The sequence below is a fragment of the Schistocerca piceifrons genome, chromosome 4, assembly GCF_021461385.2.
Source record: "Schistocerca piceifrons isolate TAMUIC-IGC-003096 chromosome 4, iqSchPice1.1, whole genome shotgun sequence".
Lineage (NCBI taxonomy): Eukaryota > Metazoa > Arthropoda > Insecta > Orthoptera > Acrididae > Schistocerca > Schistocerca piceifrons.
The window spans coordinates 99,103,581-99,118,232 of record NC_060141.1 but is presented as its reverse complement, the minus strand read 5'-3'; the positions used below and the strand labels follow the sequence as shown (position 1 = coordinate 99,118,232).

At 43.0% G+C, this 14,652-nt stretch overlaps 1 protein-coding gene across 1 annotated transcript in view; it reads right to left on the bottom strand.

The window, feature by feature from the left end:
- Positions 1-14,652, bottom strand: part of LOC124795630 (beta-mannosidase-like) — a 302,941-nt gene that overhangs the window by 190,201 nt on the left and 98,088 nt on the right. The window contains exon 6 of the mRNA XM_047259702.1: positions 14,255-14,513. Within this exon, the coding sequence (XP_047115658.1) occupies positions 14,255-14,513 (259 nt within the window). The remainder of the gene's footprint in view (positions 1-14,254; positions 14,514-14,652) is intronic.

The following is a 14,652-nucleotide window of genomic DNA, read 5'->3' as shown; positions in this document are numbered from 1 at the left end:
TCTCTCTCTATCTACCCCACCAAATACTACCCCTACTACAACCAGTCCACCTCGTGAAAAACAGCATTGGCACTGTTAGTTCAGCATCATGTAGGGGCATAGTTTCTCTCTCTCTCTCTCTCTCTCTCTCTCTCTCTCTCTCTCTCTCTCCCTGTGTGTGTGTGTATTTTACTTTATCTCATCAAAGGCTAACTCCAAATGCTAGTAAATTTTCTTTCTTCTGTGTGCCTATTAACAGCTCAGGACTTCTGCTTTTCAGTGAATGGTCTCCTTTAATCTGAGAGTATTTACAGTCTTGTGTCTTTATCTCTCAGTAGTCATACAGTAACTTCAAACTTTAAAATAGTGTACATATATCACAATACGTTTTTCCATTTGGCTTCAATGAAAGTCAGGCTTGTACGAATAAGGATGCTAATGAATATTTATATGATAAAAAATCACATGATAATACTGATTAGTATTAATATATTTTCACATTTATATTTAAGCAAAAGTTATTAAGAGTTTGTTTCAGTGTTATTTTCAGTGCTGCTGGTCAAAATAACACTCATAACATATTGAGTAAGTGATGTAGGCTATGATATTTCTTGCTCTGAGGCCATTTCGTTATGGAATATAATCAAGGTGACCCTACATTAACTGAGTGCTTAATAATTATTTCATCTTTAATAAGTTCTTTATGTTGAACCCAGTGACAGTTGCTTATCATTTTGGGTTTATTTCTTAAGCAACAGTACTGAAAATTGAAGATGAAAAATGCAAATGAAGCAGTCTGAGTGTAGTACCAAACAAAACTAAACAAGGTAAAAAAAAACAATTTAAACCTTGGAATATTTATGTTGTTGCTGTAGTGGTCCTCAGTCTTGAGACTAGTTTGATGCAGCTCTCCATGCTACTCTATCCTGCGCAAGCCTCTTCATAGCCAGTACTTACTGCAGCCTACATCTTTCTGAATCTGCTTAGTGTATTCATCTCTTGGTCTCCCTCTACGATTTTTACCCTCCACGCTGCCCTCAAATACTAAATTGGTGATCCCTTGATTCCTCAGAACATGTCCTACCAACCGATCCCTTCTTCTAGTCAAGTTGTGCCACAAACTCCTCTTCTCCCCAATCCTATTCAATACCTCCTCATTAGTTATGTGATCTACCCATCTAATCTTCAGCATTCTTCTGTAGCACCACATTTCGAAAACTTCTATTCTCTTCTTGTCCAAACTGTTTATCATCCATGTTTCACTTCCATACATGGCTACACTCCATACAAATACTTTCAGAAACGGCTTCCTGACACTTAAATCTATACTCGATATTAACAAATTTCTCTTCTTCAGAAACGCTTTCCTTGCCATTGCCAGTCTACATTTTATATCCTCTCTACTTCGACCATCATCATTTATTTTGCTCCCCAAATATCAAAACTCCTTTATTACTTTAAGTGTCTCATTTCCTAATCTAATTCCGTCAGCATCACCCGACTTAATTAGACTACATTCCATTATCCTTGTTTTTCTTTTGTTGATGTTCATCTTATATCCTCCTTTCAAGACACTGTCCATTCCATTCAACTGCTCTTCCAAGTCCTATGCTGTCTCTGACAGAATTACAATGTCATTGGTGAACCTCAAAGTTTTTATTTCTTCTCCATGGATTTTAATACCTAGTCCGAACTTTTCTTTTGTTTCCTTTATTGCTTGCTCAATATACAGATTGAATAACATCGGGGAGAGGCTACAACCCTGTCTCACTCCCTTCCCAACCACTGCTTCCCTTTCATATCCCTCGACTCTTATAACTACCATCTGGTTTCTGTATAAATTGTAAATAGCCATTCGCTCCTTGTATTTTACCCCTGCCACCTTCAGAATTTGAAAAAGAGTATTCCAGTCAACATTGTCAAAAGCTTCCTCCAAGTCTACAAATGCTAGAAATGTAGGTTTGCCTTTTCTTAGTCTAGCTTCTAAGATAAGTCGTAGGGTCAGTATTGCCTCACGTGTTCCCATATTTCTACGGAATCCAAACTGATCTTTCCTGAAGTTGGCTTCTACCAGCTTTTCCATTCGTCTGTAAAGAATTCGCGTTAGTATTTTGCAGCCGTGGCTTATTAAACTGATAGTTCAGTAATTTTCACATCTGTCAACGCCTGCACACTTTGGTATTGGAATTATTATATTCTTCTTGAAGTCTGAGGGTATTTCGCCTGTCTCATACATTTTGCTCATCAGATGGTAGGGTTTTGTTAGGACTGGCTCTCCCAAGGCCGTCAGTAGTTCTAATGGAATGTTATCTACTCCCGGGCCTTGTTTTGACTCAGGTCTTTCAGTGTTCTGTCAAACTCTTCACGCAGTATCGTATCTCCCATTTCATCTTCATCTACATTCTCTTCCCTTTCTATTACATTGCCCTCAAGTACATCGCCATTGTATAGTCCCTCTATATACTCCTTCCGCCTTTCTTCTTTCCCTTCTTTGCTTAGAACTGGGTTTCCATCTGAGCTCTTGATATTCATACAAGTGGTTCTCTTTTCTCCAAAAGTCTCTTTGATTTTCCTGTAGGCAGTATCTATCTTACCTCTAGTGAGATAAGCCTCTACATCCTTACATTTGTCCTCTAGCCATCCCTGCTTAGCCATTTTGCACTTCCTGTCGATCTCATTTTTGAGACGTTTGTATTCCTTTTTTCCTACTTCATTTACTGCATTTTTGTATTTTCTCCTTTCATCAATTAAATTCAATATTTCTTCTGTTACCGAAGGGTTTCTACTAGCGCTCGTCTTTTTACCTATTTGATTCTCTGCTGCCTTCACTACTTCATCCCTCAGAGCTACCCATTCTTCTTCTACTGTATTTCTTTCCCCCATTCCTGGTAATTGTTCCCTTATGATCTCCCTGAAACCCTGTACAACCTCTGGTTTAGTCAGTTTATCCAGGTCCCATCTCCTTAAATTCCCGTCTTTTTGCAGTTTCTTCAGTTTTAATCTACAGTTCATAACTAATAGATTGTGGTCAGAGTCCACATCTGCCCCTGGAAATGTCCTACAATTTAGAACCTGGTTCCTAAATCTCTGTCTTACCATTATATAATCTATCTGAAACCTGTCAGTATCTCCAGGCTTCTTCCATGTATACAACCTTCTTTTATGATTCTTGAACCAAGTGTTAGTTATGATTAAGTTATGCTCTGTGCAAAATTCTACCAGACGGCTTCCTCTTTCATTTCTTAGCCCCAATCCATATTCACCTACTATGTTTCCTTCTCTCCCTTTTCCTACTATTGAATTCCAGTCACCCATGACTATTAAATTTTCATCTCCCTTCACTACCTGAATAATTTCTTTTATCTCATCATATATTTCTTCAATTTCTTCGGCATCTGCAGAGCTAGTTGGCATATAGACTTGTTCTACTGTGGTAGGCATGGGCTTTGTGTCTATCTTGGCCACAATAATGCGTTCACTATGTTGTTTGTAGTAGCTTACCCGAACTCTTATTTTTTTTATTCGTTATTAAACCTACTCCTGCATTACCCCCATTTGATTTTGTATTTATAACCCTGTATTCACCTGACCAAAAGTCTTGTTCCTCCTGCCACTGAACTTCACTAATTCCCACTATATCTAGCTTTAACCTATCCATTTCCCTTTTTAAATTTTCTAACCTACTTGCCCGATTAAGGAATCTGACATTCCACGGTCCGATCCATAGAACACCAGTTTTCTTTCTCCTGATAACGTCGTCCTCTTGAGTAGTCCCCACCCAGAGATCCGAATGGGGGACTATTTTACCTCCGGAATATTTTACCCATGAGGACACCATCATCATTTATCTATACAGTAAAGCTGCATGCCCTCGGGAAAAATTACGGCCGTAGTTTCTCCTTGCTTTCAGTCGTTCGCAGTACCAGCACAGCACAGCACAGCAAGGCCGTTTTGGTTAGTGTTACAAGGCCAGATCAGTCAATCATCCAGACTGTTGCCCCTGCAACTAATGAAAAGGCTGCCGCCCCTCTTCAGGAACCATACGTTTGTCCGGCCTCGCAACAGATAACCCCCTGTTGTGGTTGCACCTACGGTACGGCTATCTGTATCGCTAAGGCACGCAAGCCTCCCCACCAATGGCAAGGTCTATGGTTCATGGGGGAAGGGGGGGGGGGAATATTTATATGGTTACTTATTTATTAGAGAATATGTAAGGAATTCCACAACTGATTTATTTAATTAACATCATTTATAAATATTTAATCATGTAGGGTGAATATCACATTGATGCTATTGCAAAGTTTTGCATGAATACATGAAAAAGAGAAGTAAACCTGGAAAAAGTAATGCAAAATGACCCATTCATATTGTTTTAAACAAAATTGTTTCTTGGTGAACATGTAATTGACACTGGGATGGAAGAGTAGGGTCTTGAGATCACTTTTTGGAGCCTGTGGGCATGAACATGGTTATGACCATTCCACAGAATCTATGAACATCACTATCTTCCAGCTTACCAGTGATTCACCTACAGGGAGGGACTCTGTGTTGTAGACTGGAAGGGTATCTGTCTTTGGGGTTATTGTCTTTTCTCCTAAAGTCTCAACATTCCTGATCTCTTCTTTCCTTTTTTAGTCCACTCTTTTGGGTAATGGTTCTATTTTTCCTCTTCCATATTCAATAATCCTTAGAGAGACTCCTTTCTTTTCTGCATAAGTTTTTTTCCAACATATCACTTTTTTTTGGCAAAGTTAACCAGGATTACAGATTCACAGTGAGAAATGTTTACATGGACCTACTGCATTAATTAGAAAGGTTGTGTTTTGTGTTAAACAGAAAAAAAATTACCTCTTCAGTTGGAAGCAGAATAAGCCTTCCTGAACTACAAAAGATTCAGTTATAGCATGAATTTTTGTTTGTATTTTCTAAAATATGTTAAAGTTGTATGTATGCCCTCTGGAAAGAACTGAAATTAGGTAAAGATTTACATCGCTTTTCCATTTGTCCTTAAAATACATATTTACCATGTAACATATTGTTGTATGCACTGCATTATGCAGATTTTAGCAGTGTCTTGTTAATGAAGGACTGAAAAGTGTATGATTTAAATTATGCTTAATAATGTGCTAACAACCAGGTTAGAGTAAGAAGATGTTGTCAGAATCCATAGCATCGTAAGTTCACCTCAGCTTTGGATAACCTAATATAAGTTCTACGATGCGTAATTCTATGGTAACAGATATTAACCACAATAAGATACTGGTAAGTCAGTAATAACAATTACCAATGATAACTGTCTAAGGTGGTGCAAGTAAGTATTTAAATGGTAGAGAAAGGTACAATAGGCAACTATTTAGGAGTTGGTCTCAAAATAAATGTACCGTACAGAAGAGAGAGAGAGAGAGAGAGAGAGAGAGAGAGAGAGAGAGAGAGAGAGAGAGAGAGAGAGAGAGAGAGAGAGAGAGACGTGTGAAGTTGGAAACAGGATGATATGCCCTAATATATGTGGTATGAAAGGAACAGAGTAGGTGAACCAAAGAAAGTTGATCTATGCCCCTAAGGAGAAAATTGAGAAATGTATACAGGGACACCACAGCTGTGGAAAAAAAATAATAATAATTTGATGCAAGAAGTCTTTCTGAGGAAAGAAGTGTTGTAACTAGTTTCTGCAGTGGTAGAACACATAAGATTTAAGACTTACTCCAAAGTTACGGAAATTTACCTGAGTTTACCTGTTAAGTATAGTGGAATAAGGAATTATTGAAAGTGGAAATTGTGATTTGTATGCTCTTGTGGCGTAGAGCGCCATAAAAATCGATATTTGTTCTGTGCGTAAGTGTGCTATCTTTGAGGAGAGGGCTTTGGGAGAGCATGTTGGACACTAAGGGCAGTTAGCCTCCGGACTTGTATCTGTGTAGACGATAAGTGTGAATAAATCTGTATATGAGAGAATTCTAGTTGTTTACCTACAACTATACCCTATTCCCTCACTGGTGACCCCGTTTTTGTGTAATACGCGTCCGAGTTACCTCCTGAAGATTATTTACGCACCTACCACGTTGGGTTTCTCCGCGATCGCGAGGGCCTTTGTTCAGCTCCAGACAATGGCCTTTCAGCATTCACCGCCGCCCATATTCCAGCAACATCTCTCCAGCACTCCTGTCGTCGTAGTGGACATGCCGCAAGAATCATCGGAATCCTTCAGCCAGAACATGCAGTGGAATTCATTGAGTGCCGCCAGTTTCTTCCAACCGCCAACGGTCATGGACTCTGGCTTTGTTAGCCGGGACCTTCCCACGTGTTTTCCACAGAGTGCTGGTCAGAACATTTCTACTCCTGTGTTGAACACACAATTCAATACAGTTCGTGGCATCGAGAGAGGTTTTGCTACTTTGGAAAATCCAGTAGTAAATGCAAACTCGAATCAGTTCCCGCCACGTGTGTATCCTTCCGCGCCGGCTAGTCAACAGGTGTTCAATGCTCGCCAAACAGCAAATATCACACCGAGTGTGCATCCTAGTGGACGTGTGTGGGATCCTTGTGTTGCTTCTAATCAGGTCAACAATTCTGTGCTGGATAGTAATTACTCCGACATCTACAATCAGCCCCACCACTCACAGTCGAGTGGATACTGTGTGCATAACAGACATTCACCGGTGTACTTAAGCACTTGCACACCGTTCGAGCGTCCGTCGCTTCTCAGCGCCCCCCCCCCCCCCCCCCTGGCGTCAAGTGAATTTTGCGATTCCCGCATTACGGGACGCCAATAATCTGGACTCGCAATCTTCTGCACGCTCTACTTCCATCTGAAGTAATAGGCGCACCTCCGCAGTGACTGCAGTGCCGAATCTGCCAAAATTACCAGACTTCAAACCCGCTCACCCGGAGTTCTGGTTTAACCTGGTTGAGCAAACATTCAATGTCTGTGCTTTGGATGACGATGCATGCTTCGCCTGCCTCATGAACCATCTTCACGACCGCGTCGATTTAATTTATGATCTGGTCAAAGCACCCCCCCCTAGCAGGGAAGTATGCTGTGGCGAAACAAACAATACTGGAGCGCGTCTTTAAAACCAGGAGAGAAAATGTGCGACAGCTCATCTACGAAGAGCGTCTCGGTGACAGGTCTCCATCCTAGCTGTGGCGGTGCATCCGTCTTCTCGTCGATGAGCAAGTTATGCCTGATGACATGCTCGCAGAAATCTGGACTGAAAAGCTGCCTTTGCCTGTCCAGACTGCAATCTCTGCGTATGGAGATAGGCCAGTAAATGAACGTTTACGCGCCGCCAACAGAGCATACTCCACCAGGCAACGTGAGCTCCGTGCACTGCATTCTGGACGTGACCGCACTAAGACACTTTCTGACGCCACGCCCTTGTCTGGTGCTGCTGATAACAAGTTTTTTAAACTAGCCACCCTGCCTGCACCTTCAACTCCTCGCAATGACAGTGCATCGGCCTCTGTGGAAGACTCTGGGGCACATACTCCATCACCTAGCAACTACCCACAAGGGCACAGGCCCGCCCAACCTTACTGTTTCTTCCACGCGAGATTCGGGGAGCAAGCTTGCAAATGCCAGTCACCGTGTTCTTACCCAAACTCCAACCGCAGGTAGGCTACGGTGCCACCTCCTGCGATGTAAACAACGGGCACCATCCCATGTAGCACTCCGTTTCGGACAATAACAGTAAGTGTGGTCGAGTCTATGTTCGCGATTTACGATCAGGTGTATGTTTTCTGGTAGACACTGGCGCAGACGTCTCTTTGCTGCCGGTTTGCCTAGCAACCAATAAAGTGCAACCACACAAAACAGTACTTCGTGCAGTGAACTTGTCTACCCTACAGTGTTCGGGTTCCACTTTGTATACTGTGAAAATTTCGCCCGAGTGCAAGCTGGAGTGAACGTTTCTAGTGTCAACAATTGAAGAACCTATTCTCGGAATTGATTTCCTCAAGCACTATCAGTTGTCACTAGATTTTGTGCAAAATACTGTGTTTTACCCCTCCCTTAACAAATATATACCTTTCGCTTCGCCGAGTGACAGTTCGGCTAACACCAAACATGTGTGCTGTGCTAAGAAGTGTGTAAACCTATCCTTGGAGCTGCAATCTTGGACAAACAAGTGGCTAGTGGAGTGCGCCAAGTCTTCTAAGTTGCGGATGGAACGTATGGAAATGCTGCTGCATCTCTGCGACATACACCACGAATTGGCCTCCACACAACAACGCCTCGTGGCACTACAAGCAGACGACTCGTCGGCTACAGACAAAGTCAGTCCATGCCAATCTGGTGTTCCCGTGCCCGCGCACGTTAACGACAATGTTGTGAACTCTGTAAACTGTGTCAGCACCACCTTTTGTAATGATAGGGTATGCCCGAGTGCTCATGCTCCTTGCGTTCCGAATGGAAAATTAACTTGCCAAGCTTGTGGCAATGAACTAGGGCCATCTGCTGTCTGGCCACGCTCACTCGTGCCTACAGCACTCATAGCGGCATGGCCCGCTACCAAGAACCAGTGTACCAACCTCGCCCATGTTAACACGTGTGCGGCCTTTACGCAGCCTACAAGCGGGTGGCGCACCTGTACTTCCGTGCCCTCAGCGCCACAGCTTGGCCCATCCGCCACTGCCTGCTCCGCTTCACGGACATCTAACTATCGTGCTGTCCACATATTGCAGTAGTCACTAACGGCACAGTTCATCGGTTACGTCTAACCGATGGGCCGCCCATATCGCAACGTCCACGCCGCCTCAAGCCGGAATTTATGAAAATTGCGAAAGAACAATTGGACGATCTGTTACAAAAGGGAATAATTGAACCTTATTCTGGTTGCTGGGCTAGTCCTTCCTGTTTGACCAAAAGAAAGACGGTACTTGGCATATGGTCAGAGACTATAGGCGTTTAAATGCCCGCACCATCATTGATAAATATCCGGTCCCACACATCGCAGACTTCAATCATGTGCTCGCAGGTGCAAAGTACTTCTCTGTTTTGGACTGTAAGCACGCATTTCATCAGATTCCTATGGCTCCGGAGGACATTGAAAAGACTGCCATAACCACTCCCTTCGGGCTGTTCCAATACAAATTTATGACTTTTGGGTTGAAAAATGCACCCCAAACGTGGCAGCGTTTCATCAATCAAACTTTATCCCATCTAGACTTTTGTTTCATATATATGGACGACATATTAGTTTTAGCTTCTACTTTAGAACAGAGTGAGGAGCGTGTTCAACTCATGACAGATATTTTAGCGGCCGCTGGTATTGAACTGAACAATAAAAAGACTCAATTGCACCAGTCATCCGTCACATTCCTAAGTTATGTTGTGTCATCGGACAGTCTGACACCACCACAGGACAAGATCAAGCCTGTTCTCGAGATGCTACACCCTCAGACCTACAGGGAATTACGCAGGTTCATCGGAACAGTTAATTATTACCGGAAACATTTGCCAGCCGCTTCTGCGGTGCAGGCTCCTCTCACGGATGCTCTCGCTGGCCCACAAACTTCTGGCACCCGCCAGGTACCATGGACACCAGACATGGACAAGGCATTTAATGAACTCAAACAGCTGTTGGCCTCCGCTGTCACTATTGCTCACCCACGGGCGGACGCCACAATGTTTATCACTACTGACGCTAGTGACAATGCTATCGGCGCAGTACTGAGTCAGACATACAACAATGTTACGACCCCCCTGCAGTTTTTCTCAAAAAAGCTGAACAATGCGCAGAAGAAATACTCAGCATTCGACAGAGAACTACTTGCAGTTTACGAGGCCATAAGACACTTCAGAACTGATGTTGAGGGACGAGATTTCTATGTGCTCACTGATCACAAGCTGTTGGTTCCTGCCATAAAAAATCCTGCGGCTGATCCGCCCCCACGACGCTTTCGTCACATCGATTACATCTTGCAATTTACAAATGACATTCGCTACATCCGAGGAGCGGACAATGTGGTCGCTGATTTTCTCTCGCGTGTTGGTGCTGTCACAACCTTAATTGACTTAACGGACCTACCTCGGTTGCAATCGGCAGACCCCGATACCATGCAGTTAATTTCAGACCACAGCTCCTCTCTCCAACCGGTACGCTCTACTTTCCCTGGCATATCTGACTTAGTGTGGTGTGATGAATCGACTGGTACATTGCGGCCATTCATTCCTAAGCCCCTTCAACGCCAGGTCTTTGACAAACTACACACATTAGCACACCCCTGTGTCAAAGCCTCCACCCGTCTGGTAGCTGAACAGTTTGTCTGGAGAGACATGCGCCGTGACTGTCAGTCTTGGGCAAGGGCATGCGTGGTGTGTCAACAGAACAAAGTTTCCAGGCACACTTCTCCACCCCTTGGCTGTTTTGCCCAACCTCCAGGCCGGTTTCACCATGTTCATGTCGACCTTGTAGGCCCTTTGCCCCCCTCCGAGGGTTTCCGTTACTTGTTTACAGCTATTGACAGGATGACTCGGTGGGCTGAGGCTGTGCCTATTCCGAACATTACCTCTGAGACAGTAAGTCAAGCATTCTTAGATTCGTGGATGTCTAGATTTGGCTCACCTGTTTACCTCTCCACTGACCAGGGACGACAATTCGAGTCTTCAGTTTTCTCTGACTTATGTAAAATGTGTGGTATTGTCAAAATTCATACTTCTGCACACCACCCCCAAAGCAATGGGCTTGTCGAGCGATGGCATCACACCCTGAAGTCTGCCCTGCATTGCCATGACTCACTATGGACAGAGGCACTGCCCTTCGTGCTTCTTGGCCTTCGTGCAACTTTCAAGGAAGACCTCAAGGGGTCCATAGCCGAGTTTGTATATGGCCAACCTCTGGTTTTGCCTGGAGAATTAGTCACTCTGACCCCACTTCCACGGCCCTCTGAACTCCCTTCACTTCTCGAGCGGGTGCGCTTGCACTGCAGCAAAATTCAGCCGCCACCTCCGGCTGCTCATACACCTCCGCGCGTGTACGTACCGCGCACGCTAGACTCTTGTGAGTACGTGTTTCTCAGAGACGACTCAATCAAAGCCCCGCTTCAGTCGCCCTACACAGGTCCTTACAAGGTCGTCAAACGCTCTGAGAATAACATGGATCTCCTCATAAAAGGCTCTGTAACCACGGTCTCACTCAACCGAGTGAAACCAGCTTTCATTGAGCCTCAGGTGAACCTCCCTGATTCTGCCCCTATTTCTCCCACTCTTGCTTCGAGCGGACATCCATCTTCCCACACCATGCATTTGGGTATTGATTTTCCACAGCGTGATTCTCTGCCAAGCACTGCTCCTTCTCCGCATTCATCTAATTTGAGTGGCCAATCTTTTCGGGGCTTCACTCCTCACAGCCCTCGCAGTCGAACTGCCAACCACTCGGATTCTACCATTGTGTTACCATCTTCGTGTGACAGCTCTTTGTCACGCCGTTCAACCCACGCTGGCTCCTCGTTGCCTTCGGTCACGCTCCCTCATCTGTCAGCTGATCGCCCGAGGTTGTCTCCTGCCCAGTCTAGTGCACCTGCCACCCCCCTCTTAGCAGATGCTTCCCCCTGCCATGGCTTTCCCACACCTCCCTGCCTCCCTACCATTGCTCGTACAGGTGCCATCAAAGAATTCACAACACATGTGCACCCTGATGACATACATAAATTATCTGTTGTCGTAGATGGCGATACAGTGTGTGTGGTACTCGCGTGTGACAATATTGAGGGAGGAAGTGCAGAATCTCGTGTGGTGTGCCGCTTCAAATTGAGCAGAAGTGCTGCGTGTGGCAATTTGCATGCCTTTGTTAGGCCTTCTGGCAAGGTGATTCTCCGCCTACCGGCTGACGAAGTGCTACACCTTCACTCCAGGACGGGACGTCGTCTTCAGCCGCCGGCGTCGCTTGCTGACTTCACCGTCGACGTACCGGGCTTCACCCCCCGGTCTCCTACCAGTCGACCGCTTCCGCCTGATGCAGAAGAACTGTGCATTACCTTCCTAACTTCTCACCCCCCCCCCCCCCCCCCCCATTCACAGGGACGTACTCCATACTGCGTGGGGGTGGGGGGTGGGGGGGCTATGTGGCGTAGAGTGCCATAAAAATCAATATTTGTTCTGTGCGTAAGTGTGCTATCTTTGAGAAGAGGGCTTTGGGAGAGCATGTTGGACGCTAACAGCAGTTAGCCTCCGGACTTGTATCTGTGTAGACACTAAGTATGAATAAATCTGTATATGAGAGAATTCTAGTTGTTTACCTACAACTATACCATATGCCCTCACTCTCAATAATGAAAGCTTATGAGATAAAGGAATCATGGTACAGTATAGAAAACTAAAAGGTTACTATGTACTCAAAAATGTAACTCCAGCTATATTGTTCAAAAGAGATAAAATTAATACAAAATATATACAGCAGCCACAACCAGCTGGAGTATGAGCTACTTAATGTAAGGAACTTTTCTCTTACATTTAGGATGAGAAAAAGACTTGATAACATGGTGCTGTAGTTGACTGGATAAAAATAGTATCAAGACAAATAAAAAAAACCACATATTTATAAGTGAAATGTAAATATAGTCTTTATTAAAAACATGTTGAGTGACTATGTAATGGTGCTATGGAGGAGAAATTACACTAAATATTGCACATAAACAAAGCAAAATACATATCTGGATATAAGGGTAAAATGTAAATGTAACTCGAATTAAGAATCTATGGTGCCTATGTATCTCACTGTCTTATGGAAACTGGAAAGCTCTTACTATTATACTAAGAATAAGTCTGACAGTGTTGTGACATAATAGCCACAAAACCTAATATTATAGTCTCAAGGAATAGGGAGAGACATTACATAAGATAATTGTACTTAGTAAATAAATCACTTATATGTAGCACTAAATATGTAACTGTTTAACACCTTGGAGACCAAGTCCTAGCATAGCTCATGCTACAACTTTGTGTTAGAAAGACTGCACCCGAGTTTAGGTTAGATCGTGAATTTCTCAATGAGTGGGCCACTTATCTCAAAAACTGGTTTCATTTCATATGAGAACAATGTACAGATGTCTCGTGACCTGCTCCTTGACTTGTGCTGCCTTCTGTTGTCAGCTTCTAGAATTATTTTGAAAGAAATGTTAGCAAAATTTAACAGCTTCTGTTGTGAATGGCTGAGCCAATAAAATCACACTGACATAATTTCATGTGTGAACTCATTAGGCTTCACAGTTTGCTGTAACTCTGCCACAAATACATCATGTTTGTTGAGAGAGCAAGAAATTTTGGAAGTGCAAGAGGAAGAAACTGATCAATAACCCATCTCACACTTTTTTATTGAGAGGATAATCATAGTTTCTGACACCGTTATTTTAAAATTTGTATTATATCAAAGGACTAAGGTAAATATGAGAAATAAATCTTGAAGTCAGGCCCTTTTTAGTGTGTATTACTCTTGAAGATACATCAATTACATATGTGCCACTAACACTTTAAATAATGGCATAAATGACCCATTTCCTAGGTCCAATATTCTTCTAAGTGGCCGATCTCCAAAGTGATAAGCCTATGTAACCTGCTGTATGATCATGCATCTGAGAGGAGGAATATGTGACATTATGTAGCACTTCAGGAGAGCACTTTGCTCACAATTGATGCCCATGAACTATAAGAGATGTAATGATTTAATATTTAATAGAAGGCAGCAGTTGTATGGTTCTGTTGTATATTTTTGCATGTGGTGAGTATACCAAAGGACACCAGAAGCCTTCAGGGTGTTGTGGCGATTGCAGTCACTCAATGAGATGAGGTACGTGCATAGGCATTTGTGCATGTTTCATGCATCATTGTGCAGGCTAGGGTAGCTTGTAACATTGCTGGAAATGATCTACAAAGAAACAACGAAGCTTGTAAAATTTGAATCACATCATTTGTGTGTCAGATCTGCAGAGAAGTAGACATGTCATGTTTCTGCATTGAGAAAGTTTCATGCAGAAAAATTTAATGTATCGTTGTTTGAGAATACATGGAGAATATTGTTGAAGAAACTCTTTATATTTTTTATGAGAATTTAATGTTGAAGAATCTTATTTTTAGCATTATTTAAGAATACAGAAGAAACAAAATCCAAAAGATCCGCACAGTCACCGTCAAATGTAAACCTCAGGTGCAAATCAATATGCCAAAAAATAAGTGTGTTCAAAGTAAGGAACCAGGAACATTGCATTCTCACACTCACACACACACAAGCGATAAACCACCTCAAACTTTCTACTGAAAAGAGATATATGTTCATATACTGACCTCTGAATAATACCATGTGGCTTCAAACTGAGGATCAACCAATTGGTCTGATGTTATTTTCATCGTCTTTGCTTGATTTCTGTTATTTCCTCCTGGAAGTGTACTTATTCCTAGTGTTAACTGATCACACATGGTATCATCAGGAGAAATCTCCACATGCTGAGTTACCTCGTACACCTGGCTTGTTTCATTAAACAGCACAGAAACATAGTAATTCTTGATGTAACCATTATTTGCAGCAAGCAGCTCTACATTTTTCCTGGAAATTTAAACAGGTAGTATTAAATTCTTATCTATATTGACACTTACAAGAATGAGGAGCAATCTTAAGGATGACTACATGGATTAAAGAATTTGAAATAAGAAATAATTTTGTTTCGAACATGCCTTGTTTCTGA